We start from the raw sequence: 26237 nt of genomic DNA, 5'->3' as shown, positions 1-26237 counted from the left end.
TAATAAAAAGTTACTTTAAAAAAAAAACCAGTTGGGTTTATAGGCCACCACCAAATTGTGTATGCACTTGTGTTTTGCTGGAACAGATTAAAACATCTCCCTCTTTTCCCATGCCAAGTTAAGGCCCAGCCAGATACAGGAAGACCCAACGGACTAAGAAAGATGGAGATGAATATGCTGGCTTGCTTTTCTGCCTTTTAAAAGCAGGTTGGTCTTCAGAAATCAGCAAGAGAAGCTTTCCGCGCCGGGGAAATAAAACCCAGTAAACTTCCAACAGCCCAAGCCTGCTGCTGGAGCAGGAGCAAAGGAGCAGAGGCTGATCGAAGAAGGTGGCAACCTCGGACAAGACCTTGCAATTCTCCTCGCCCCCCATTCCTCCCCTTCCAGCTGCAACTCACCGGCGCCAGGACCCATCCAGAGCAGGCAGGATCCCCTTCGCATCTTCAGCGTTTCCCCACTACCTGTCTTTGTGCTCCGAAGCTGGGCAAAGCAAGGGAGGGAGCCCGCCAGCAGGAAAGGCAAGGGCATGCTGGGAACTGTAGTCCTCGCTCCTCCCGGCCCCTTGGAAGGCAAGGGCTTCTGGGAATTGTAGTACGGCATGCACATATTTTTGGAATCAAAGCGCTATCTGATTTGATGATGATGGTGATTATGATGATAATGATGGTGATTATAACCTATCCATTCTGAAGGAAATCAGCCCTGAGTGCTCACTGGAAGGACAGATCCTGAAGGTGAGGCTCCAATACTTTGGCCACCTCATGAGAAGAGAAGACTCCCTGGAAAAGACCCTGATGTTGGGAAAGATTGAGGGCACTAGGAGAAGGGGACGACAGAGGACAAGATGGTTGGACAGTGTTCTCGAAGCTACAAACATGAGTTTGACCAAACTGCGGGAGGCAGTGCAAGACAGGAGTGCCTGGCATGCTATGGTCCATGGGATAATGAAGAGTCGGACACAACTAAACAACAACAACATTATTGTTAAAAAAACCCACCAACTCTCTTTTGGGAGAATTTTGCAAATGTTTGTTTGTTCTGCAAGGAATTGATATCTTAGTGTGTCTGCACCCATTTATCTGAAATTCTCCTATTTATTATTAGTGGTGTCAACTTTTTTAATATAGTTCTTGTTTAGGCAAGACTTAATCAGAAATGTCATTTTATTATGCCTTTTTGGTTCCGTTTAAAAAAACAGCATCCCTGTTTATCTGTTTTGATAATATTGTTATCAGGGTGCCATGGTGCAGGGATCCCTCAGGCGCCCTCCCACCCCCACCCCCACGTTTCCTTCCGGGTGGGCAGCACCTCTCCCTCGGGCCCCTCTGCAGCCCACCTCGCTCCCCCCCCCAGACCGCCATGTCGCACCCACCGCGGGCAGGACCGACAACGGCGACAACGGACTCGCGCTCTGCCGGGCAGGGCCAGGCGCAGTGGGCAGCCGGAGGGGGCAGCCCGACGCCAGCACCTGCAGCCCGAGAAGAGGCGGGCAAGGGCGGTGCTGCCGGTGCGGCTTGAGGCAGCTCCTCCGGCAGGGAGGAGGCTCTGGGCGTGGCGCGGCATGGCGGAGGCACCCTCCAGAACTTGCCGCCTTGCGCCAGTAGCCTTTATGGCTAAGACACCTCTGATTGTTATTCTTATATTTCATCTATATATACAAAAAATGTAAAAAACTTGAAATTGTCGGCTGCTATGTTCTCCGTAACCGCTTGACCGATCATCCTGAAATTTTGACACAACGATCCAGGCCACTCCCCGGGGGTTGCTGGGGACATGAAAACCTCAAATAGCACACCTGCGCAGGTACAGACCTGGTTTTCCACCAACTCAAACAGCGCCCTCAAGTAGAATTCCTCCCACAGTACACCCCCTCCCTTCCTGTGAAATCTAAGCCACAGCCACAAACCAAATGATATCATCATCAACCAAGCAACTAAAACCACACAGGCGGCCATTATCAGACAGACTAGGCCGCTTTCCAGACTAGGCCAAGTGGAGGTAAGGGGGGGGGGGAAGAGGGCAGGGATACGTGATGGGTCAGAACAGGGGGGGGCACAGGGATGAAACCTGCCCTCTCCACAATATCTCACCTCGGCTTTGCAGACTAGGCCGCTTTCCAGACTAGGCCAAGTGGAGGTGGGGGGGCAATAGAGGGCAGGGATACGTGATGGGTCAGAACGGGGGGGGGGGACACAGGGATGAAACCTGCCCTCTCCACAATATCTCACCTCGGCTTTGCAGACTAGGCCGCTTTCCAGACTAGGCCAAGTGGAGGTGGGGGGGCAATAGAGGGCAGGGATACGTAATGGGTCAGAAGGGGAGGGAGAGACACAGGGATAAAACCTGCCCTCTCCACAGTGTCTCGCCTCAACTCAGGGGGACTCTGAGGCTCAGGGGATCTGAAGGGGGGCTATTGCCCTCCATTTTACAGACTTAACACACAGCAACGTGTGCAGGGCCAGCTAGTTTTTTATAATAATACTTATTATAATATTTTATTTTTTACAATTTCAAATAAACATTTTGCAAACTTGGAAATACCCAATGACTTCCCTTCTTCTCTTTCGATGGTTTTTAATCTACTGTACTTGCACTTTGACGTGCTTTTGAACTCCTAGGTTGGCAGGAGAAACTAGCCTAAGGACTCCTAATTAATCTCACCTCTTCACAACACCCTGATGACTCGGCCAAGTGAGCAAACATGGCTGTTTGTTCCACAAATTTTTATTTGGGGGGGGCGAACTTCTACATTATCAAGAAACTTAAGTGATCCACACTGAACAATTACCGTTATCGGGGATCCTGATTATCACTGTCTACACCTGCCACAGATTCCTGAAGGGAGTCTCTCTAACTTTGGGTTATAAGTATGCAAAAAGAGCTCTGCTGGAGCAGGCCAAAGGCCAAAGGGGTCCAACTTCCTGTTCTCCTGGTCACCAACGACAACCTCCCTGCTTGTGATTCCCAGCAATGGGCATTCAGAGACTCCCCCCCCCCCAGCAATTGTCCTTGTTGTTGTTTAGTCGTTTAGTTGTGTCCGACTCTTCGTGACCCCATGGACCAGAGCATGCCAGGCACTCCTGTCTTCCACTGCCTCCCGCAGTTTGGTGAAACTCATGTTCGTAGCTTCAAGAACACTATCCAACCATCTCGTCCTCTGTCGTCCCCTTCTCCTAGTGCCCTCCATCTTTCCCAACATCAGGGTCTTTTCCAGGGTGTCTTCTCTTCTCATGAGGTGGCCAAAGTATTGGAGCCTCAGCTTCACAATCTGTCCTTCCAGTGAGCGCTGCAGCTGGTTCCCCTTTGTGTTCTGCTGGTTGCCGCGAGCAGTGAGGGGCAACCGGCAGAGACCAGCGGAACACTAGCTACAGCTGGTTCCCCTTTTGCTAGACAAATGCCTTGAAAATAGGTTTTGTGATCGGAGTTTTTTATAGCCACGCTTCGCAAGACGAAGCGGCGGCCATAGAAAACCTCGTCGTCTTGCGAGGCAACCTCCGATCGCAAAACCTATTCGTATAGCGAAAAATTCATCTAACAGGGCATTCGTCTAGCGAGGTACCACTGTATACAATCACACATCCAGCAACGGAGGAGTGAAATTCTAACACCCCTTGCTAAATGAAAACTCCCGTCCATTTAGGTGAGCAGCAACAAGGAAGCCTATGAATGAAAATGTTACAGTATGAATACCACAACTTACTAGATAGTGTGTGTTTTTGTTATCGAAAGCATGGGAAGCAATCAAGGAGCCTTCACTGCTCCTTGAGAAAACATTCAGAAACTGCAAAGACCTGGGGACATGTTTTCTTTATTTTAATTTTAAAAAAGATCATGTGGTCACTGAGTTTATGAGTCATTTCCAGGCAGGGGTGTACCCAGGATCAAAACTAGGGTGGGGGCATGCCATGGTCGTTCAGGGGCAGGGCCAAGGCACGGGAGGGGAGGGGCCACAAAGTGGGAATGTGGACGGGGCCATGGAGCCCATGTGAAACTGACTCCGGGAAGAAGTTTCATCCTGGGCGCTGCCCCGGGGGAGCGCACATGTGCGGCCAGGGGCATCACAATAGGGGGGCGGGAGGGCCCAGGCTCCACTTTGTGGGGGGCAGCGCGGCGCTCCCTCGCCACCTCCACCGACGGCTGCCCCGCCTGAGTAGGAGGAGGAGGGATTGCTGGCCGAGCAGCCGAGAAGCTGCACGCTCAAGTTGCCTCTGCCTCCCACAGACCCGGCAGGGGCACAAGCTGAGGTCCACCCTCCTTTCCCTCCCCAGGGGCAAGGCCTGGCTCTGCGGCTTAGAGCCCCTCTTCCTTCTCCACCTCCTGCTGCGAAGACCCCTCCCCTTTCCGTGGCTCCTGCTGCTGTTGCAGCTGCCAGGAGCGACCCATGTGCAACCCTTGGAGTCGGGGCCAGCAGGGGTTGGGCACGCCATTGGGCCGCAGCCGGCAGGAGCAGTAAGTGGTGGCGGCAGCGCCGCCGGGGTTGGGCTGGGCTGGTTAGGGACGCGGCTCCCGCGCTGCCCTCACGCTGGAGCTCAAGGAGGGGAGGGAGAAACGGAGAGGAGGAGGAAGCCGCTTCCCTGACTCCATTGCTCCTCCTTTCCCTTCGCACGGGTCCCTTCCTCCCAGTGGCGTCGCTAGCCTTTATGCACGTGACATACGCCCCACCCCCCAGGCGGGGTGCCTTCTGATTTGCTGCCAGAAAGCTAGTGACGCCGCTGCGCCTTGCTGAGCCGCTTCAGGCTCTTCTTGTGGGACCCCGACGTGTCTCCAGCTCAGCTTCAGCCACCGTGAAGCAGGACGATTAAAAAATTTTTTTTTTGCTTCTGGGGGGGGGCAGCTGCCCCACCCTGCCCCATGCTGGGTACACCCATGTTTCCAGGAAAGGAAACACCCAGTGGCTGAAAACTGATAAAGTGAAACTTAACTCGAGTCTTTGGTGAGGGAGCCATGGCTGCTGCAGGGGGTCAAATCCAGAATCTTTGTGATGAAGCCACTTGCTCCATCTGCCTGGATTACTTCAATGATCCAGTGACCATCGCAGAGTGTGGGCACAACTTCTGCCGATCCTGCCTGTACATGTGTTGGGAGGAATCGGAGGCAGGGGCTTCCTGCCCTCAATGCAGACAAAGAGTTCAGAGAAGGAACCTCATCTGCAACCGGCAACTGGCTAACGTGGTAGAAATAGCCCAGAATCTCAGCCTTCAAGAGGGAGAGGGAGGAGGAGTCTGCGAAGATCACCAGGAGCCCCTGAAGCTCTTCTGCAAAGTCCACGAAGCCCCCATCTGCCTGGTGTGTGACAGATCAAAGGAACATGAAAATCACAAGGTGATTCCTCTGAAGGAGGCTTTCAAGGAATACAAGGTAGGAGATCCCTGGATCTTGAGGGGAGAAATAGCTGTGGATTCTTCTTGGTAGGTTTTCTTTTTAATTATCAGGTCCAAAGTAGGGCTCCTGGGATGGCTGGGAGGAGGGAAGTCATAGAATCGTAGAGTTGGAAGAGACCACAAGGGCCATCCAGTCCAACCCCCTGCCAAGCAGGAAACACCATCAAAGCATTCTTGACAAATGCCTGTCAAGCCTCCGCTTAAAGACCTCCAAAGAAGGAGACTCCACCACACTCCTTGGTAGCAAATTCCACTGTCGAACAGCTCTTACTGTCAGGAAGTTCTTCCTAATGTTTAGGTGGAATCTTATTTCTTGTAGTTTGAATCCATTGCTCCGTGTCCGCTTCTCTGGAGCAGCAGAAAACAACCTTTCTCCCTCCTCTATATGACATCCTTTTATATATTGAACATGGCTATCATATCACGCTCATTTCACACGCTAGCAAGGTTATGCTTAAAATTCTACAAGGCAGGCTTAGGCAGCATGTGGACCGAGAACTCCCAGAAGTGCAAGCTGGATTTCGAAAGGGCAGAGGAACCAGAGACCAAATAGCAAACATGCGCTGGATTATGGAGAAAGCTAGAGAGTTCCAGAAAAACGTCTACTTCTGCTTCATTGACTATGCAAAAGCCTTTGACTGTGTCGACCACAGCAAACTATGGCAAGTTCTTAAAGAAATGGGAGTGCCTGATCACCTCATCTGTCTCCTGAGAAATCTCTATGTGGGACAAGAAGCTACAGTTAGAACTGGATATGGAACAACTGATTGGTTCAAAATTGGGAAAGGAGTACGACAAGGTTGTATATTGTCTCCCTGCTTATTTAACTTATATGCAGAATTCATCATGCGAAAGGCTGGACTAGATGAATCCCAAGCAGGAATTAAGATTGCCGGAAGAAATATCAACAACCTCAGATATGCAGATGACACAACCTTGATGGCAGAAAGTGAGGAGGAATTAAAGAACCTTTTAATGAGGGTGAAAGAGGAGAGCGCAAAATATGGTCTGAAGCTCAACATCAAAAAAACCAAGATCATGGCCACTGGTCCCATCACCTCCTGGCAAATAGAAGGGGAAGAAATGGAGGCAGTGAGAGATTTTACTTTCTTGGGCTCCTTGATCACTGCAGATGGTGACAGCAGTCACGAAATTAAAAGACGCCTGCTTCTTGGGAGAAAAACAATGACAAACCTAGACAGCATCTTAAAAAGCAGAGACATCACCTTGCCGACAAAGGTCCGTATAGTTAAAGCTATGGTTTTCCCAGTAGTGATGTATGGAAGTGAGAGCTGGACCATAAAGAAGGCTGATCGTCGAAGAATTGATGCTTTTGAATTATGGTGCTGGAGGAGACTCTTGAGAGTCCCATGGACTGCTAGAAGATCAAACCTATCAATTCTTAAGGAAATCAGCCCTGAGTGCTCCCTGGAAGGACAGATCGTGAAGCTGAGGCTCCAATACTTTGGCCACCTCATGAGAAGAGAAGAATCCTTGGAAAAGACCCTGATGTTGGGAAAGATTGAGGGCACTAGGAGAAGGGGACGACAGAGGACAAGATGGTTGGACAGTGTTCTTGAAGCTACGAACATGAGTTTGACCAAACTACGGGAGGCAGTGCAAGACAGGAGTGCCTGGCGTGCTATGGTCCATGGGGTCACGAAGAGTCGGACACGACTAAACGATTAAACAACAACAATCATATCACCCCTTAACCTTCTCTTCTCCAGGCTAAACATACCCAGCTCCCTAAGCCGTTCCTCATAAGGCATTGTTTCCAGGCCTTTGACCATTTTGGTTGCCCTCTTCTGGACACGTTCCAGCTTGTCAGTATCCTTCTTGAACCGTGGTGTCCAGAACTGGACACAGTACTCCAAGTCTTTCTCTCTGCCAGGGGGACAAAGGGATATTCCCTTGAAATACTCACAGCTGCTTCAAAGATTTGAACTGGGACAATGGTAGGGAGTGAAAGGGTTAACCTCATCCGCATCCCCCAGCAAGGTTGCTTTGTACACATGAAGAATACTGCAAACGTAAATTGCACATACACAGGGCTGTCTTAAGTACATCCAGCGCCGTGGCGCAAAAGTTACCTCCGGCGCCCCCTCCCTTTCCGGCGGGGCAGGGGCTATTGGGAGAGAAGGGGGCAGTGGAACACCAGAAAAGAAGGACGTGGCCCCCGCACCATGCCCGGGGCACGGGAGAAGATGCTCCTCCCCGGCTTCCAAGGCCTCCGATAGAGGAGCCTGTACAAGGAGGCCCTTCTCTTTCTCTTTCTCTTTCTCTTTCCCTTTCTCCTCCTCTCCTTCCTCAGCGTCCCAGGCCAAGCCCCGCCTCTCAGCCCGGCCCGCCTCTCAGCCGGGCTGGGCGGAGGCAGAGCCCGCCAGGCACCATGTGCTGAAGGCACTGGTTGCTGCCCGAGCCCAGCGGCGTCTCCCTCTTCCCCTTCCTCCATCTGCCGCTGCTGCTGCGCTTGCGAAGGACCCAGCTTGGCCCAATGGCCACGGAGCAGGAGGCAGTTGCCACGACGCCACCTGTGCCCCGGGAGTGATGGTGGTGGGGAAACAGGCACCAGTGATGTGGAGGAGGCCCCTCGAAAGCCGCTCCCGCCACTGCCACTCCCTCCCACTGACAGCGGCTCAGCAGGCAGGGGATTCCCGCTGTTGTGACGTGGGGTTTGTGATTTCAGCTCTCTTGACATAATATGCTGGAGACAGTTCTCTAGTAACACTTCTTTATTAAAGTAAACAAGACTGACTCTGAGGACAGGAAAGCTACATTTATAGGGACGGGGGACTAGCTAGAAAGGGATACATTTTGGAGAGAACAATATCAGGCAATCACAGGGCTGCCTTTTGGAGGGAACCAATAAGACAGAGGATCCAAATACAGCAGCTTAAATGAACCACTAGTAGCTGTACCCTCTGGAACCAAAAGGCAGTTACTTTATCCTAATGCAAATACAGACAATAATAATACAGATATAAAATCCTTTGACTCAATACACAACACCCGCGGCCGAGGGAGAGGAAGTGGCAGCGGCAGTGGCACCATAGGGCTTAGTAGCTCATTGCGCCCTGCCAATGCTGGGGTGCCCCTGAGAGGCCGGTGCCCTGGCACAATGAGCCACTAGCCCCTATGGGAAGGACGCCTCTGCACATACACAACTAAGTACATGTCTCCTTTGGCTAGCAGGATGCCTCCTCAAAGCCCTGCAAAAGAGAGCAGTAAGGGATCAGCTGTAGGGGGGTACCGGTGGCTAGGAATTGACCAGATGGTGCAGGATTCCCCCCCCCCAAGTATCTGTTGGAAGCAGATTTAGGAGTAGGGGGGTGGAAGCACATACTGGTGGGGAGCACGCTTATTCTGGGGGTGCTGCGGCGCCTGTGCAATGAGGTTTCAGCCGGGGGAGGGGCTGAGGATCTCCTCCCACCCCAAATGGAAAAGGACTCCGTGATTCAGAGTAGCATCTGCAAAGACTAGGGATAAAGATGACTTTGTCATGACAACTCAGAACTGGAGGTTCCGGTTTCCGCCGGCAGGAATGGCGGACCTGTTTTCCATCTCTCTGACCTTCGTAAGGAATTTGGCGGTTGCTAGGGGAGTAAATGGCAACCCCCTACCCTCTCCGGGGGTTACGGAGAGGGGCCGCTGGCCCGCAATGCCCCCAGACCCACTCCGACTGTTTTTGGAGTGGGGGGAGCTTGGGCTGAGCACTTACGAGGGCGAGGACTCCCGGACGCTAATCTGCATGGCGGGGATTTCCATGGTTAAAGAAGATAATTAGGCTTAAATCTATGGACATACTTCAGAAGGAGGGGAAGAAGCGCTGTTTACTGCTGAGAAATTTATGCTGCTGAGGGAGAGGAGTCAAAGGCTGTACTGCATCTGGAAGAAGGATTGATGGGGACGGAGCGATAAGGGAAGTGAGTTTTTATTTTTTCTTCATATATGTTGCCTCGTACCTTCCCGGACGCGATGTCCTGGCTTGTTTGGAGTGAAAGAGAAGCAAAAGACTGTGTGAGTTGAACTTTATAACTGTTGTTACTGAGCATATTTTTTAAAGATGTGGAGTTGCCGATGAGAAAAGCCCCCCCCTAGTCGGACGGAAGGAGTTCTGGACGCGTTCGGAGGATTTATGAGCTGTGACGCACTTTAAATTGGAGCAGCGACCTGAAGCTAAGTTCAGCTATAGGGCAAGGAGATCCATTAATTTACCAAGAGTTTATGGTTTGATGTTTGGGTCTCCTGCCTGGAAAAGCTGTAAATTCTATAAAGATCGTAAATCTTCATGGCTATGAGAGAAAACGAAAGTGATTTGAGCTTTTTAAGATGGCGCTGCTTCGAGCTGCTTCGACGCAACAGGGAGCTCCACTAAGAAGATTTATGGGGAGGCTGGACTGATTAACTCACACAGGAGAAAGAACATCTGTGAAACTTTGTTTGATATTTATCTCAGCAGCTGGGAAACAATCGGTTGAAAGTGGAAAACATCTAAGTGACTGTAAGGGGAAGATCTGGATTATTATGAACTTGGAGGACGATTTGAACTTTAGAAAAAAGACGGCAGTGGACGGTTGCGAGGAATTCCCAATTTCTTGAAGCATGGGAACCCAAATAAAAAATTCTTTAGATGATTTGGCATAACATTCGGTTTGATTGATATATATATGTGTATAATTTGAAATATTGAATGTGATATAATTGGTTTTAATTGGAAAATTAATAAAAATATTAAAAAAAAAAAGACAACTCAGAACTGGAGCTGTGCTATTATACATAAAAAATAAAATCCTCATTCCGGGTCCTGCCTTAGCCCTTCCTCCTCCTCCTCCTCCTCCTCCCACGTCTCCCTGGGACCTGAAGATGAGATGTCAAGCTGGAAGCCTCCTCGGAGAAGACAAAGGAGCAAGCGTGGCGGCCTTTGCTCTTCTCCAAACTAGTTAGCAAGCTCCGCAGTCGAATGGCGCCTCTGGGACTGGCCAGGGGGTGTTGGCTGCCAGGAACTGAGGCGGCCTTGAAGTAAGAAAGGGGCCCTTGCTGTTGGGAATGGACAGACAAGTCCCAGGCCCCTGTGGGGCAGTGTGAGGAGGCACCTCTCTTTGGGGCTCAGAGACCAAGAGGAGGACTTCTAAGGAGGCTGAGAGAGCACTCTGCAAGGGAGCATGTTCGAGAAAGGGTGAGGGGCTGCAAGCTCTGCAAGCAAGGGGGGACCTAACTGGGACCCTGAGCCCCACAGGGGTGCCGCAGAAAGAATGTAGTTGGTCCAGGGAGCCATGGACCCAAAAAGATTGAAAACCTTTGTACTTTTATTTATTTCAGTACACTACTTTGCTATTATAGCAAGGCCACTGGGTGCAAGAAGCCAATATAACTTTCATCTCCTCTCTTTGTGTCTCAATCAAACCTGAGTTCCTCCTTTTCTCTTTAGGGAGAGATCTGTCACCACCTGAAGATTCTGAGGGGAGAGAGAGATGAAATTCTGGCCTATCAAGCAGACCTGGACGAGGAAAGCAAAGACCTCCTGGTAAGTGTCTGTATTGTTACGATGGAGGGAACAAGCACTTGAAGAATTGAGTCAGGACTGAGGAGGGATGGGGAGATCTGCCCATTTATTTCTAATTTTCCCATATCAGTTTGTTTATTAATTTATTATTCTGAAAATGAATAAGATGTTAGGGTAAGTTGTTGTTGTTTAGTCATTTAGTCATGTCCGACTCTTCGTGACCCCTTAGGGTAAGTACCTCCTTGTATAAATATTTTGATATGTACTCTACCCTCATAAATATATTTATTGTGAACATTACCTGGCTGGGTCAACCATGAAAAATTCAGAGATGTGAATTTCAAAGGATTGTTCTGTTTTGGTCCCCAATTTTTTTCAGCAATTGTGAATTAGGTAAGTTCACATTTGAATGCAACTAAATTGAGTTTATTTCCCATTGCCATTTATTATGTGAAAAGCAGTCAAGGAGAAGCCTGATGAGAGGGTGAAAGCAGTTCAATTCACATCTTGATTTACCATAAATATTACTAAAGAATTATCTTTCTAAATGTGTGCTCTTGTTCATCTTTAGGAAACTGAGGCCATTTTGAACCTATAAAGATAACAGAGGAGCTATGGGGATAAACTCTGCACTTTGTCCTCCTCCTCCTCCTGTTTCTGTTGCCTTCCTACACATAAATGGCTCCAGTCTAAACTGAGGGGTGTTTTATATCCATGGATGTTCTCTGGACAACTATGAACTCTGGTTATGCCATGCCCCAAAACATGCAGGGATATTTGAGGCTAGGAAAAAAAAGCTCCTTCTTTTAGGCCGTAGCCCTCTGCAAAAAAGAAGTCAACAGAAACAGTAATTAAAAATCAGAAGTGTCCTCCCTGTTGAATTCTCATAATTCTCTTCCTGATGTTTTGAAGGCTGACCATCTTCCACACTCAGACTTCCTTTTTTCTTGCAGGAAATAACAGAAATGCAGAGGCTGGAGACTGTGGAGAAGTTCAGACAACTGCACCAGCTCCTGGAAGAAGAAGAAAAACGTCGAATGAATCATGTGGAAGAGGTGAAGAAGGAGATTGCAGGGAAAAGGGATGAGCAGCTGGCCAGACTCTCCAGGAAACTCTCCTCTCTTGAGAAGATCATCCAGGAGATGGAGAAAAAGTGTCAGCAGTCAGCGAGTGAACTCCTGCAGGTAAGACGGTGGCAGGAGCAGCCCAAGGCTCCAGGAAGAGGCTGCCTCCCATCCTTTATGTGTCCCTTTCTTCTTCTTTTCCCAAATAAATTTTTATTACTTTTTTCAACAGATTCTTTACATCGACATATAAGTTTTGGTTTTTTTACACTGTATAGCACTTTCATGCTTTGACTTCCCTCCTCCCTTGAGTAGGTAGTATAATTCACTTTACTCGCGCACCTTAAAATTCAATCGTTTCCTACAGATAAATGCTAGCTTACTAACAAAACTTTGTATCTATATTACATCATTATTGTAGGATCTAGTTTATACCCGCCAGACTCTTTACATTCTTATAATTTAGTCCAAAAAATTACTCCACTCTTCTCTGAATTTCGTGTCCTCCTGGTCGCGGATTCTGCAGGTCAGGTTCGCCAACTCTAAATATCCCAACATCTTCACTCGCCATTCCGCAATTTTAGGTATTTCTGTCGTTTTCCATCTCTGGGCTAGTAATATTCTCACTGCCACTGTGGCGTACATGTACAGTCTTTGGTCTGCTTTCCGAATTTCATTTCCCATCAGCCCTAACAGAAAAGCCTTGGGTTTTTTGGGGAACGTATATTTAAATAATTTTTTTAGCTCGTAAATTAGTTCCCAGAAACTTTTAACTTTGTCACACCTCCACCACGTATGGTCGAAATCACCATCTGCTACCAGAATGCTTTATCCTTCTTTCTGTACATTCTTGCCAATTTTACTGGCGTCATGTACCAGCGATATATCATTTTCATTACGTTCTCTTTTAGAACTGTGCATGCTGTAAATTTAAGGTTTTCCTTCCAAAGTTTTGACCAATCTTCAAACTAAATACTTATGTGCCCCTTTCATGTATGCAAGGAATGCAGGGGCTCAGTTGATGGAGCCTCTAGTCAAGTTTGTAATGGACAGGAAGAACCAAGAGACCTGGGATGCTTAACTCACCTGAATGCAGACTAGAGATTCTTCTGTGGTCTTGATAGAACTGGAGGTGGTTTTCTGCTCTTTGCTGGTGATTTGTGTCCGAATGCTTTCCTGCTTGGCAATGCTGCCCTCCTGCCCTGGGCTGGGCTTCACCTAGGATGCATTCAGGCCTCCTTCCGACATGAGCCAGTTTCTTGACCAAGCTTCTCTTCCAGTTTCCTCCACAACTTCACAACTTCTGGGTAGATCCCCTTCCCCATGTATCCAGATTGGCCCAAAATGGCATAGCTGCCAAGTTTCCCATTTTTCGCGGGAAACCCCGGTATTTAAAGCCGTTTCCCGATGTTATCCCGAATGGCAAAAAATCCATAATTCCCCTGGATTTTGAAAGCAGCTCCTGCCAGCCAGGGGAGGTTCCTTCTGCGTAGAAGTGACTTTCGAAGCCGGCGGTGGCCATTTTTGGTGCCCATAGAAGGGCAAAGCGACACCGGAAGTTGCGTTGACGCAACTTTCGGTGTCACACGGCTGCCGGTCCCGGATTCTGCAGTCCGGGACTTGGAAGGTAAGCTTCTGTGCATGTCCAGACATGCGCACAGGGGGGTAGCCAGGATCAAAATTAGGGGGGGGCAAGGGGCGGGGCCAAGGCACGGGGGCAGGGGCCACAGTGGGGCAAGGAAAGCCATGGTCGTCCCCCTCCCCCCCCGCAACCAGCAGGGGCGAGGGAGCACCATGATCAGCCCGAAATCAGGCTGCTCTGACCCCCTCCTCCCCCTCCGCGATCAGCAGGGGCGAGGGGGCACCAGGATCAGCCCGAAATCGCAAAGCGTTTGGCTGGCTTTCCCTCCACCCGCCCCACAGCCAGCCGGCTAGAAGGGACGGGCAGCGGGGCAGGCTGACCAGCGGCCCTGCTTCTAGGGGGGCCAACTGCCCCCTCCTGCCCCCCTGCCTACGTCCATGCATGCACAGCAGCGACTTCCGGTTCCACGCCGCTGTGATCCCTTATTTTTCAATTCGGAAGTTGACGCCTATGAAAATGGTGCTCAGTCACAGTGACCAAAGAGCAAGACAGAGGGACTCATCCAGACTGCTGCTTGTCCCACCCCTTTCCTCCAGGAAAACCCACTCTTTAGTGCTGAATTAGAGCAAACCTCAGCCAGTTTTTCTCCGGATTGATCTTTGCTTTGATATTGCACTAAGGAGCAGATTTTTCCGGAGGGAAAGTGGCAGGGCAAAGCAAAACCCTTGGAGCTGTGTTTTCTGGGCACAGGAAAAGCAGAAGTGTGGATGAACCCAAATAAACACTGAGCTGTTTTATTACCCCTTTGGGGGCATTTTATGCTGCATATGCTTTTTTAAAATTTCCAGTTGGAAAGTAGAATTTGAAATTTGGGGACTTCTATGGAAGACCATTTGGGACAGTGCCCTGGTAGGATTATCCTGTAGGCTTACTTATGTCTGAATTGCACAATGCAAACTGCATTAAAGTGAATAAATTATTATCTAAGACATGAGATGGGTTGGAATCTTCTATTGAAGATAGAATTCCCAATATAATTCATAATTTCAGACTAGAAAAATAAAAGCTGTGAGAAACCAAAACTGACTGATTCCACCATCCCTACCCAAAAACCTGGCATGCGCCAGGCAGACTGAAATCCGAGGGCCAGGGTCTGAGGGGGTCTTCCTAGTGTGGCTTGTGGTGTTCAGTTAATTCCCTTCTCTTTCCCCCTCTAGGATGTGAGAAGCACCTTGGAGAGGTAAGTGGATCTGGCTCATTTCCATTAGCATCCCTCCATGAGGCTGGGATGCAAGAACCTCAAACATGGCCCTCCAGGGGCTGCAGGGGAGAAACTGTAGGACTCACTCCCTGCAGCATCTCACAGGTAAAAATAGAGCCCCTTCTTTTGAACTTGTAGCCCCCCCCCCAATTCTCCCTCCAAGGTTCAAGGTCAACTTCCTCCTCCCTCCCCACATCACTTCACCCAGGGATGGGGGCACTTTTCTTTCTCTTGCACTTTCTGTTCATAGACTTTGTGGTAATTTCAAACATCTAGAAGAGAAAGTGCCAAAGATGCTTGGGAAGAGCTTAGGACGTACCAATAGATTTCCATGTCCAACTAGAAACCACCATTCAACTCTGGTAACTCAGCCCCTCTGAGGCACTTAGGGAGGGAAGGTCTGTCGGTCTAGAATAGGTGGGTTCTTTTTCTTGGGAGCGTTTCCAGCGTGAGAGGCAGAAGGTGGTCTGGAGAGGGGTGTTTGTGAAAGTCTGGTTGTTTCCTGCCTCTGGAGGGAGAGTCCAATTGGGCATGGAGTTGCACCCTTCCTGGGTGAGAGGGGGGGTGATGGGAGGGTGGAGTTGTTCTCCTTGACCTCTTGGCAGGCTCCGGGAGGGAGGGGTTGCAGACATTCCACTTCAGGGATTTGGTTCTTACATCCTGCGACCTTACCAGAATGTTGTTATGGGGCAGCATCATTGGAAGCCATGGGAGCCCTACAGTGGTGTCGCTTGGGGTTACATCTTGTCCCTTGTGCTGTTTAGCATCCTTACAAAGCCACTGACAGCTGTCCTGAGGGGTTTTGGACTGAGGTCTCACCAATCTGTGATGGAAATAAACTTGATGAGAAATAAACTTCCCCTTGGTTCATTTTATTGAAATCACCTGTAATAATTAGGGAGAAGGTGCCAGAATGGGGCCATTCATTGTTTTTCTTTTCACCAGGTATGAGAACAGAGAGAGTCCAGAGAAGCCACTGCCTTTCCCTCCAGAACTGAGGAACTGGATCTTGGAATCCTGTGAACTAAATCACCTTGTGGAGGATGCAATTAAACAACTGAAGGGTAATGAAAAATGGCTGCCAGGATTTCACACTGGGAATTCTATTCCTTCTTCAGAAGTGAACATGCCAGGCTCTTATTGCATGGAATTGAGGAACCCCAGGATAGCTTCCTTCTCGGTGCTCCAGCCTTCATTTCCTGTCCCCCAGAATGGTCCATGTATATTGTGATGCTGGATCCTGTAAAGAAAGCCTGAACCAGAGTGTAGAGCAAAGTTGGGATTTTTTCCTCCCATCATGTGCTTCTGTTTACAATTCTACGGAACCTCCTTTTCCTTTTGGTTCCCCGTCTACACAATCTGGGTTTGTCCTTTTGGAGGTTCTCCTGCTCTGAATGGTGTCAAAGGGCATTAAGAAGCCCCCAGTTCCCCCTCTGCCTCCTGCTCAGGCTTGTTTCTCAGCATTGGAGCCAAGGCCTGAGCCGTCTCCTCCTCATACGTCCCCCCTGCAGCTGCCATATCTAGCGCTTCAGCCTTCAAGATCTCCTAAGGGTTCCCCCATTGAGGATGGAAGCAAAAGCACATGAACCCCAAAGGGCACAATTCTGCTTAAAAGGTTCATGAGGAAGTCTGAGTTTCATTCCTGCCTATAGACTAGTATCCTGGTTTCCTGCTCAATTTCATAGATTTTGCTTTATTTCATAAAATTTATATACTGCTTGATTGTGGGGGAAAGCACAGAACATTAGACTCCAATCTAGAGGCACCTGGCTAAGCTAATCTGCAGCAGAGAATCACAACAGAGCAGCATCTACATACTGTGTAAATCCTGAACTTAAAGGACGCTGACTCAGCTACAAGATCTTGGAGAAGGAGTCTGGGAGGGCAAGAGTTAACATCTCCCTGCCCTTAAGCAGAGTCCATATGTACGTGTTAAACAGTTTAATAAATTGTTCTGTGCATGCTTATGTTCACAAAGGTGTGAACATGAGCCCAAATACTTTGATGTGGCAAGTGAGGGAGCAATATGTATTATTATTATTATTATTATTATATTTTTGTTTAGTATATCATAGCTTCGAAAGCCGAAATAGAGTAGGGGTATTTAAAATGAGTGTCGTCATAGCAATCCATGGTTAAAAGTAGAAGTTGGCAAATGTGTCCTCATTTTTGCTCTTCAAAATATGGCAACTGTACACTTGTCTATCATGACTGTCTTAGCTCCTAACTGGTAACTTTTTGAGTTATTCCTGCTTTCCTCTAGGGAATTAGTTTTATGGTTTATATTCAATCCAAAAGAGAAACATGGAATAAGCCGTACTTTGTGAAATTGCCCTGCCACATGCCTACTCTTCCCTGGCGGCAAGGCCTAAACTTCCAAGATAGTAGGGAGGAAGGCAAGGGGAGACCAAGTGGGTGAGAGAGATGGAGATGAGGAATAAACAGGCTCCTCATTTAACTGATTTTTACTTCTGGGTCCAGAACATGACCCCTGCGAAAGTGAGGGGGACGCCTATATGTGCTTTTGTGTTGTATTTTTATGCTGTGAACCACCCTGAGACCTATGGATGAAGAGCAGTAGGCAAGTGTGATATTATTATTGTGATGTTTCGTGCCCGTCGGTACCCTCAACCTCTTCCCCTATAGCACCGCCAGCTCTCCCTCCGGAGGCTGCTGGGGCTGCTTGCGTTACCCGGGGAAGGGTCTGGCTATACCTCTATGGCTCGAACAGGGGTTTTAAAACACTTCTTTAACCGGTATCGCTGCCACCACCCGGAGGGGGTCCACTTACAGACCTCCGGGACAAAGAATACACGTTCTGCCTGGTAGAGGGCAAAGCAGCCTAGGACTGGGTTTAGCAGTGCGACCAGGAAGGACCAAAATCCACAAGAAATCTCTTTTAACTATTTATTATAAAAATAGCATAACAAAGTAACATGCAACAGTTCTCAAAACAAAGGGAATACAAAGATAAAACAAGAAAGCATAGCTAACTTACAAGTACAAACTTAGAATAAGGTTGATCCAAGACTGCATCTCTCCATCCGGCAAATTGCAGTCAAGAGCCACGCAGACCTCAGTCTTTCTCAGGCTCTTTGAAGATGAGCAGGACAGCAGTACCTTGCTGGGTCATTTTGCAAGACAAAAGAGGACAAAAAAAGCTCATCTCTAACAGACTTAAATCCCCACAACCCTTGAGGTGTTCCACGTGGGCTTATGGCTCATTATCCAATCTACGTTAGAGTTGAGATTTGAATAATCCAATCAAGGAACCTACAACCGTTAGTCTTGTCAATCAAATAGAGGCTACACAGATGTCTTGTGTTTAGCCATTAATCAACCTACAGGGCAATTAACGCCTTCAGTTCTTGGAACACACCGGACAGAGCTTCCTCCCTAATTTCTTATCGCACAGGAATGGGAGATTTCACAGCTGCAGGGTTACACGGGATCAAAAGAGCCAGAAATCTCTCTCTTAGAGTTCAGAAGTTTACTTTCCCAGGCCGTTCTCCCTCTCAAGGGCCAAAGTCCCATGAATCTTCGCAGTTCCCATAATGCTCTGTACCTAAATCCATGACAATTATTATTATTATTATTATTATTATTATTATTATTATTATTATTACAGGGGGGTCCTCATCCCCCACCCCAACCCAGAGGTCCCCAAAGCCCAATTCCCACAGAGATTGTCAGAGGAAAGCAGCTTCTCTCCTCTCCTGCCTCCTCCAATTCTCCTCTCTTTCCCCTTCACTAACACAGAAGAGATGAGTAAAAGCTTTACTGGGTGGTTTTTCCTCTTAGAAAATGCCTGGGTTGAGAGGAGGGCAGACACAATACACATCAAATATAAGAAAGTGAAGAAAACTGATTTAAAAACCAACAAGGATGATATTTATTCTGATGAAAGTCTGCAAGGAGGAGTCTTGCATGTGATGCAAAGAAATCCCATTGATCTGAAAGGGAATCTGGGGTTTTTGGTTGTTGTTTTTTTTTTAAAGATGCCCGTTTCTGTCTCTTGGCTGACTCTGCCTAATCTTCTCTTTCCCTCCTCTTCTCCCAAAACAGCAAATGTGACTCTGGATCCAGACACAGCCCACCCCTGCCTCATCCTGTCCGAGGATCGAAAAAGTGTCAGATTGGGAGATGAAAGGCAAGACCTGCCCACCAATCCTGAGAGATTCAACAAGTGGCCTTGTGTGTTGGGACTTGAGGGATTCACAGCAGGCAGACATTTCTGGGAAGTCAATGTGGAAAGTGCGGAATGGTGGGAAGTGGGGGTTGCCAGGAAGTCTGTGGGGAGAAAGGGCTACTTCTCCGTAAGGGATGAGGGAGGAATCTGGGCTGTGGGGAAGTGGGGAGATGAGTATATGGCCTGCACTTCCCATCTTGACTCTCCTCTGTCCCTGAATGAGAAGCCCAGGAGGATCCGGGTGACTCTGGGCTATGAAGGGGGACGTGTGTCTTTTTCTGACGCTGACTCAGGAGCTGAACTCTACACGTTCTCAGGAGCCTCGTTCTCTGGAGAGACCCTCCTCCCTTTCTTTCGTCTGTGGGAAAATGAAACCCACCTCAGTATCTCCTGAGGAGACTAAATCTGCCTCTCAGGCCCAGCAGGAGTTTCTCTCCAGACCCGAGTGACTGATATAAAAAACATTTACCAGCCAAGAGCACATTGGGCAGTTTTTCAAGGGGACCTTTGAGGGGATTCATTCCAGTCAAAATCAGCAGAAATAACAAAACAAAAATGAGTTGTTGTGGCTTTGCATATTACTTCCTTTTCCCATAATTCCCTCTGCAGCTTACTTCTTAAAGAGATAGTAGTACTTTTAACAGTCCTGCTAAATAATATTTTCCTCACCTTTGGCAGGGACACAGGTGGCGCTGTGGGCCACAGAGCCTAGGGCTTGCTGATCAGAAGGTCGGCGGTTCGAATCCCTGCAACGGGGTGAGCTCCCGTTGCTCAGTCCCAGCTCCTGCCAACCTAGCAGTTCGAAAGCAGGTCAAAATGCAAGTAGATAAATAGGAACCGCTACAGCGGGAAGGTAAACGGTGTTTCCGTGTGCTACTCTGGTTCGCCAGAAGCAGCTTTGTCATGCTGGCCACATGACCTGGAAGCTGTACGCTGGCTCCCTCGGCCAATAACGTGAGATGAGTGCCACAACCCCAGAGTCGTTCGCGACTGGACCTAACGGTCAGGGGTCCCTTTACCTTTACCACCTTTGGGTTGTGGGTTTGAGCCCCACGTTGGGCAAAAAAAATCCTGCACTGCAGGGGGTGGGACTAGATGACCCTTGGGAGACCTCACAACTCTGTGATTCTAAGAAACCTTCCTCTCCCCACGACCTTATGCAACTGTGAAAATGCATATATCATTGGATGAATAGAGGACTAAAAAATGAACCCCTTCACCCACGTCAGGCAGGATAGCTCCTTGCTCTGGAGACCTTAGACAGGAAGAGAATGTAAAAGAAATTGAACAAGGTGTCAGCTTCAAATGTCCTCTGCAAATACAGCCTCGCTGTATCCACACTTTGTCAGAAATAAACCTTATTTACAAGCTAGATTCTATATATTGGGGGCGTCAAATGGGGTGTCCTCTGGATAGTGCTGGACTCTTAATCTAAGGGTCACCAGATTGAGCACCACGTTGTGCAAAAGACTCCTCCATTGCAGAGATCCATACTAGATTACCCTTGTGGTCCCTTCCAACTCTGCAATTCCATGATTTTATGTTGGTTGCCATCTCTGCCTCCAATGGCAGTGAGTGCCATAGTTCAATTATGCGCTGCACAATGAGGGACTTCCGGTCTCTTGCTGTGGGAAATGGCTGCCTCCCACACGAACGGACTCCAGCCGTGCTAGTAATTCAGGGCTGATATGGGGGTAATTAGCCCTGGCAGATTCCCCAGGGTGGGGGAGGACTGTCTCACAGACCCAGGGATTGCCTGTGATCTGTTGGCTCGCATCACGGTACAAGCGGCAGGGTCGCTGGGTCTAAGAGCTCAGCACGGCAGGCACTCTCCACAGCCACTCCTGCATGCAAGAGACACCAGATTTTCATAATTATAAGATTTGGGGGGAGGGAGAACAGGCATGTTCCAGCTGGAGGAGAAAAAAAGGGGAAAAAACTGCTAAATTATACAGTCGTTGGATGTTGAATTTCAGACTTTAAAGGGACGCTAATCTTGAAACATGGATTAAGGAGGTGAGCAACGGCTATCTTTTCATATTTACATCATGATTTGGCGAAGCTCAGCCAGAAATAATTTAATTACTTAAATGAAAACACAAGAGGTGAGAATTATAATTGAATGCATGATATACAGCCCTCAATGGAAAACTTTAATGAGAAGTTGGCAAAACAAGATCAGATATTGAGGCACCCAGTCATGCAGGGACAGAATGTAAGGTCCTCTTGACCAGAGCCAGAGAAACTCCATTTTAAATAGGCAGCTCCATTTCAGCTAAATATTATGTTCAGCACAATATTGCAGCAAATAAGCAGACACAGCAGTTCAGCAGATCTATGCAAGCATCTAACCACTGCAGCTGCTAGAACAATCTGTCAAGGAAAGAGCTCAGCACAAGAGCAGCTAAGTGACAGACTTTTGTTGTTTAGTCGTTTAGTCGTGTCCGACTCTTCGTGACCCCATGGACCATAGCATGCCAGGCACTCCTGTCTTGCACTGCCTCCCGCAGTTTGGTCAAACTCATGTTCGTAGCTTCGAGAACACTGTCCAACCATCTCGTCCTCTGTCGTCCCCTTCTCCTAGTGCCCTCAATCTTTCCCAACATCAGGGTCTTTTCCAAGGATTCTTCTCTTCTCATGAGGTGGCCAAAGTATTGGAGCCTCAGCTTCACGATCTGTCCTTCCAGGGAGCACTCAGGGCTGATTTCCTTAAGAATGGATAGGTTTGATCTTCTTGCAGTCCACGGGACTCTCAAGAGTCTCCTCCAGCACCATAATTCAAAAGCATCAATTCTTCGGCGATCAGCCTTCTTTATGGTCCAGCTCTCACTTCCATACATCACTACTGGGAAAACCATAGCTTTAACTATACGGACCTTTGTCGGCAAGGTGATGTCTCTGCTTTTTAAGATGCTGTGACAGACTAGCTAGCCACTAAATTAACCAGCATAAGCTATAATAGGACACAGGTGGGCTTGAGAGGTAACTGCCAGCTAGTTAGATGCAATAATAGGTATGCAGCACCACCTAGTGGGGCAAGGACAGCAATGCAGCTTGAAACAGAAAAAGGCAGCCGGGTGGGTAAAAACTACTCTGATTGGCTACAAGCACAATAGAGCAATGATGCTGATAGGCTTAAGAAGATTGCAAGAGGCTGGGCTTTGCTATATGAAACATGTATAAGAACACCCCACGCAGCTTTGGAGCTGTGCATTTTTGCCTGAATGCACCTATTGCTTTTGTCTGACAAAACAATAAACCTGTTTTTATAACTTTGAAACTTTGCTGCCTGAAATTTTCTTCTGATCTTTCTTTGGAGTCCTGGTACACACTGCAACAATATGGCAGCCCGGGCTGAAGACGGAAACAAAATGGCGATTATTATTGCGCAGTTACAAAAATAAGAATTCTTATGGAAAAGAGCTCCTTTGGACTTGGGGTGTGTTTCGTTCTAAAATATATCTGCTTGTATGGATTATATTTATACAGTCATACCTCATGTTACGTCCGCTATGGGTTACGTCTTTTCAGGTTGCATCCTGCGCGGAACCCAGAAGTCCCAGAATGGGTTATTTTTTGGTTTGGCACACGCACATGCGCAGAAGCACCAAATCACGTGCAGAAGCACCAAATTGGATCACGCGCGTGTGCAGATTTGGCGCTTCAGGGTGCGGCCTTTTCATGTTGTGAATGGGCCTCCAGAATGGATCCCAGATGTACCACTGTACATGATTGTAGACAGAAATTGTGGACAGAAGGACAGAGAACGTTGGATCTCTGCCAGCTCTTCTAGGGCCCAGAGGAGCTTGGTGGAGGTCCTTTTGTTCTCGGAGGGATTTAAAAAATCTTCATATAATATACAGCTGGGAAGCATGTCCCACAATACAGCAATATATACAGACATATCCAGACACAAGCTCATTAAAAGACATCAGAGAGAATTTGTTGACTTGCCATTTAGAAACTTTATTTTTGGAACAAAGCCTTTAATCAGAATTTGACGAACAAAGGAGATATAAGAGGACTGAATACCAAATAATTGGACAGAGAATAAGATTATTTTTTAAAAAAATGCCTCTTGTGGGTTAACAACATGGAAACTTTGCTGCAGAAGATGTGAGCCACAGAAACAATGGCTGATCAGATTGAGAATAAGGATTGATAATATTAGCTTTGAATTTGAAAAATACTGAAAATGCAGAGACAGGAATGAGGATGATTATCTGTAGACATCTGGAACTTGGGAATATATAATTGGTGTACTGTTGTTATTGTAATCAGGACCATCTTAAGCATATCTGGCACCGTGGTGCAAATGTTTCTCCTGCCCCCCCCCTTTCCCAGAGTTGTCAACTTTTTAAGGCCGGGGGGGGGGCCTACCCCCATCCCAGGAATTCCGTTGGACAAGAGCAGTGGCATAGCAAGGTAAGATGGCACCCGGTGCGGAAAATTTCTTGTCAACTTCCACCCCTGAAATTCTTAAAAGAAGGAGAAATAAGATACTCACAGTGGAAAGTGTTGTTTTCTGGTTTATTTACCTAAAAATCACTTAAAACCTTTTTTCCCCTAACTTTGTTCTCTGCTATTTTTGAAATCACATCATCAAAATCAATTCCTTTTGCTAGACAAGATGACTAAACCAGAGAGCTTTGCCAATTCCAACCTGGGGGCGCTAGGCTGCCCCAGAAGTCCTGCCATGCTATGTGTAGAAGTCCTGCCATGCTATGTGTTGCATCAGCAGAAAACATTAGTTGAGGTTACTGCCTTGCATAAAGTTTATTTTATCCCCGCAGCAGCCTTGGTTCAACCTTAACAAAGGTCCTTCCCGCATCCAGCCCAGAACCAGCACCAGCAACACCCAGCATCTTGGGTCAGCTGCTGGAGTTCCCCTATTGTTTCTTCACAATTAATTTCCACAATTAACCACAAATAAAAAAGAATAAAAATAGTATATCCATACAGCAATGATGTGCAGAAGCGATTTTCGGCGTCTGGGCATGCGCAGACACGATTTTCGGCTTCTGGACATGCGCAGAGGCAATTTCCAGCACCACTCGGTGAGTCCCCGTGCCATGCTGCTCCGGTTTAGCGCAACGCTCAGGGGACTTGCCGAGCGGGCGGCTCAGTGACCGGGCGGCTCATGGGCCGGATAAACGGCCTTTGTGGGCCGTATCCAGCCCATGGGCCGGAGGTTGCTGACCTCTGGTGTAGGCAATACTGAGCTAGGTGGAACAATGGTTGGAAACTTGCATTAGGAGGCTGAGGACATCTGGAAAGTGCTGCAGCTGGATCCATGCGCGATCTGTTCTCTCCTCCTACTTCCCGGCTTCCAATTTTAAGAAGTCGGCGTAGGGGCTCTCAGATGCTGCCTGATTCTGCCTGGGTCCTGGCACCACCTTCCCAGCGATCTTTGTAGAAATAGTTTCTCCTTTCAGAAAGACACAGGCATATCCAGTCTATCACAGGTTGCCTGGGGAAAGAGTGGCAGGCTCTGAGCAGCCTCAGTTTCCCCCACCTGTGAGACTGGACCAGCTGGGCAACTGGCTGTCATGTTCACCCCCCACTCCAAAAAAAAAGGGCAGCACCAAAGGAAGGACATGATTGTGACTTTATTGCATTGTATCAATTTTTTAAAAAGGAATTTGTCATGTTTGTCCTATTTATATTTATATGCTGCTGTCTTTTATGTCAGGGATTGCAATGATGCTGTTTGTGATTATTGTGAAACACTTTGAGCTCAACGTTTGTTTTTGGACTAGCGAAATACAAATATTAAATCAAATCAAACCCTGCCTTTCTTCCTAACTTGCCTTTTACTTTGCATTTTTTATTCAACATTTTTTAAGGTGCAGAGGGTGACAGTAGACTACAACAGCCCTGCTATGTAGTCTGCTCTCTATACTGCACGGCGGGCAGCCTGAAGGAGTAACATAGACAACCCTGTTGTGTAGACCATTCAGTGGATTTGTAACTGGCTGTCTGACCAGACCTAAGGGTGCTCATTAATGGCTCCTCTTCATCCTGGAGAGAAGTGACTAGTGGGGTGCCACAGGGTTCTGTCTTGGGCCCAGCCTTATTCAACATTTTTATCAATGACTTGGATGATGGGCTTGAGGGCACCCTGAGCAAGTTTGCAGATGACACCAAATTGGGAGGGGTGGCTAATACCCCAGAGGACAGGATCACACTTCAAAATGACCTTAACAGATTAGACAACTGGGACAAAGCAAACAAGATGAATTTTAACAGGGAGAAATGTAAAGTACTACACTTGGGCAAAAAAAATGAAAGGCACAAATACAGAATGGGTGATACCTGGCTTGAGAGCAGTACATGTGAAAAGGATCTAGGAGTCTTGGTAGACCTCAAACTTCACATGAGTCAACAGTGTGATGCAGCAGCTAAAAAAGCCAATGCAATTCTGGGCTGCATCAATAGGAGTAGCATCTAGATCAAGGGAAGTAATAGTACCACTGTATTCTGCTCTGGTCAGACCTCACCTGGAGTACTGTGTCCAGTTCTGGGAACCACAGTTCAAGAAGGATACTGACAAGCTGGAACATGTCCAGAGGAGGGCAACCAAAATGGTCAAAGGCCTGGAAACAATGCCTTATGAGGAACGGCTTAGGGAGCTGGGTATGTTTAGCCTGGAGAAGAGAAGGTTAAGGGGTGATATGATAGCCATGTTCAAATATATAAAAGGATGTCATATAGAAGAGGGTGAAAGGTTGTATTCTGCTGCTCCAGAGAAGCGGACACGGAGCAATGGATTAAAGCTACAAGAAAGAAGATTCCACCTAAACATTAGGAAGAACTTCCTGACAGTGAGAGCTGTTCGACAGTGGAATTTTCTGCCAAGGAGTGTGGTGGAGTCTCCTTCTTTGGAGGTCTTTAAGCGGAGGCTTGACAGCCATCTGTCAAGAATGCTTTGATGGTGTTTCCTGCTTGGCAGGGGGGGGGGGAATCACACATCCAAGCAACGGAGGAGTGAAATGCTAACACCCCTTGCTAAATCAAAACTCCCGTCCATTTAGGTGAGCAGAAGATTTTCTCCCATTCAAAAATGACAAGGAAGCCTATGAATGAAAGTTACAGTATGAATACCACAACTTACTAAGTGTGTGTTTTTGTTATCAAAAGCATTGGAAGCAATCAAGGAGCCTTCGCTGCTCCTTGAGAAAACTTTCAGCAAATGCAAAGGACATATTGCTTTAAAAAAAGATCACGTGGTCACTCTGTTTCTGAGTCATTTTC

The 26237-nt window shown here is 47.9% G+C and overlaps 1 protein-coding gene across 1 annotated transcript; it reads left to right on the top strand.

Annotated features, from left to right (window-relative positions):
* Positions 1–4705: 4705 nt before the first annotated feature.
* LOC148687102 (zinc finger protein RFP-like) lies at positions 4706–22263 on the top strand. The gene is made up of 6 exons (XM_088664117.1): positions 4706–5358; positions 10813–10908; positions 11841–12071; positions 14751–14773; positions 15740–15858; positions 18860–22263. The coding sequence occupies exons 1-6, from the start codon at positions 4945–4947 to the stop codon at positions 19375–19377; spliced, it is 1401 nt and encodes a 466-aa protein (XP_088520243.1). The 5' UTR covers positions 4706–4944; the 3' UTR covers positions 19378–22263.
* Positions 22264–26237: the final 3974 nt, after the last annotated feature.

The sequence above is a fragment of the Zootoca vivipara genome, chromosome 2 (assembly GCF_965207765.1).
Source record: "Zootoca vivipara chromosome 2, rZooViv2.hap1.1, whole genome shotgun sequence".
Taxonomy (NCBI): domain Eukaryota; kingdom Metazoa; phylum Chordata; class Lepidosauria; order Squamata; family Lacertidae; genus Zootoca; species Zootoca vivipara.
This window is presented reverse-complemented; position numbering and strand designations above follow the sequence as displayed.

Excerpts from the sequence above, each read along its gene's own strand:
- LOC148687102 (XM_088664117.1), top strand. The coding sequence starts at position 4,945 with ATGGCTGCTGCAGGGGGTCAAATCCAGAATCTTTGTGATGAAGCCACT. Across the intron at positions 10,909-11,840 it reads AGGAAAGCAAAGACCTCCTG|GAAATAACAGAAATGCAGAG; the intron begins GTAAGTGTCTGT and ends TTTTTCTTGCAG. Across the intron at positions 12,072-14,750 it reads CAGCGAGTGAACTCCTGCAG|GATGTGAGAAGCACCTTGGA; the intron begins GTAAGACGGTGG and ends TTCCCCCTCTAG.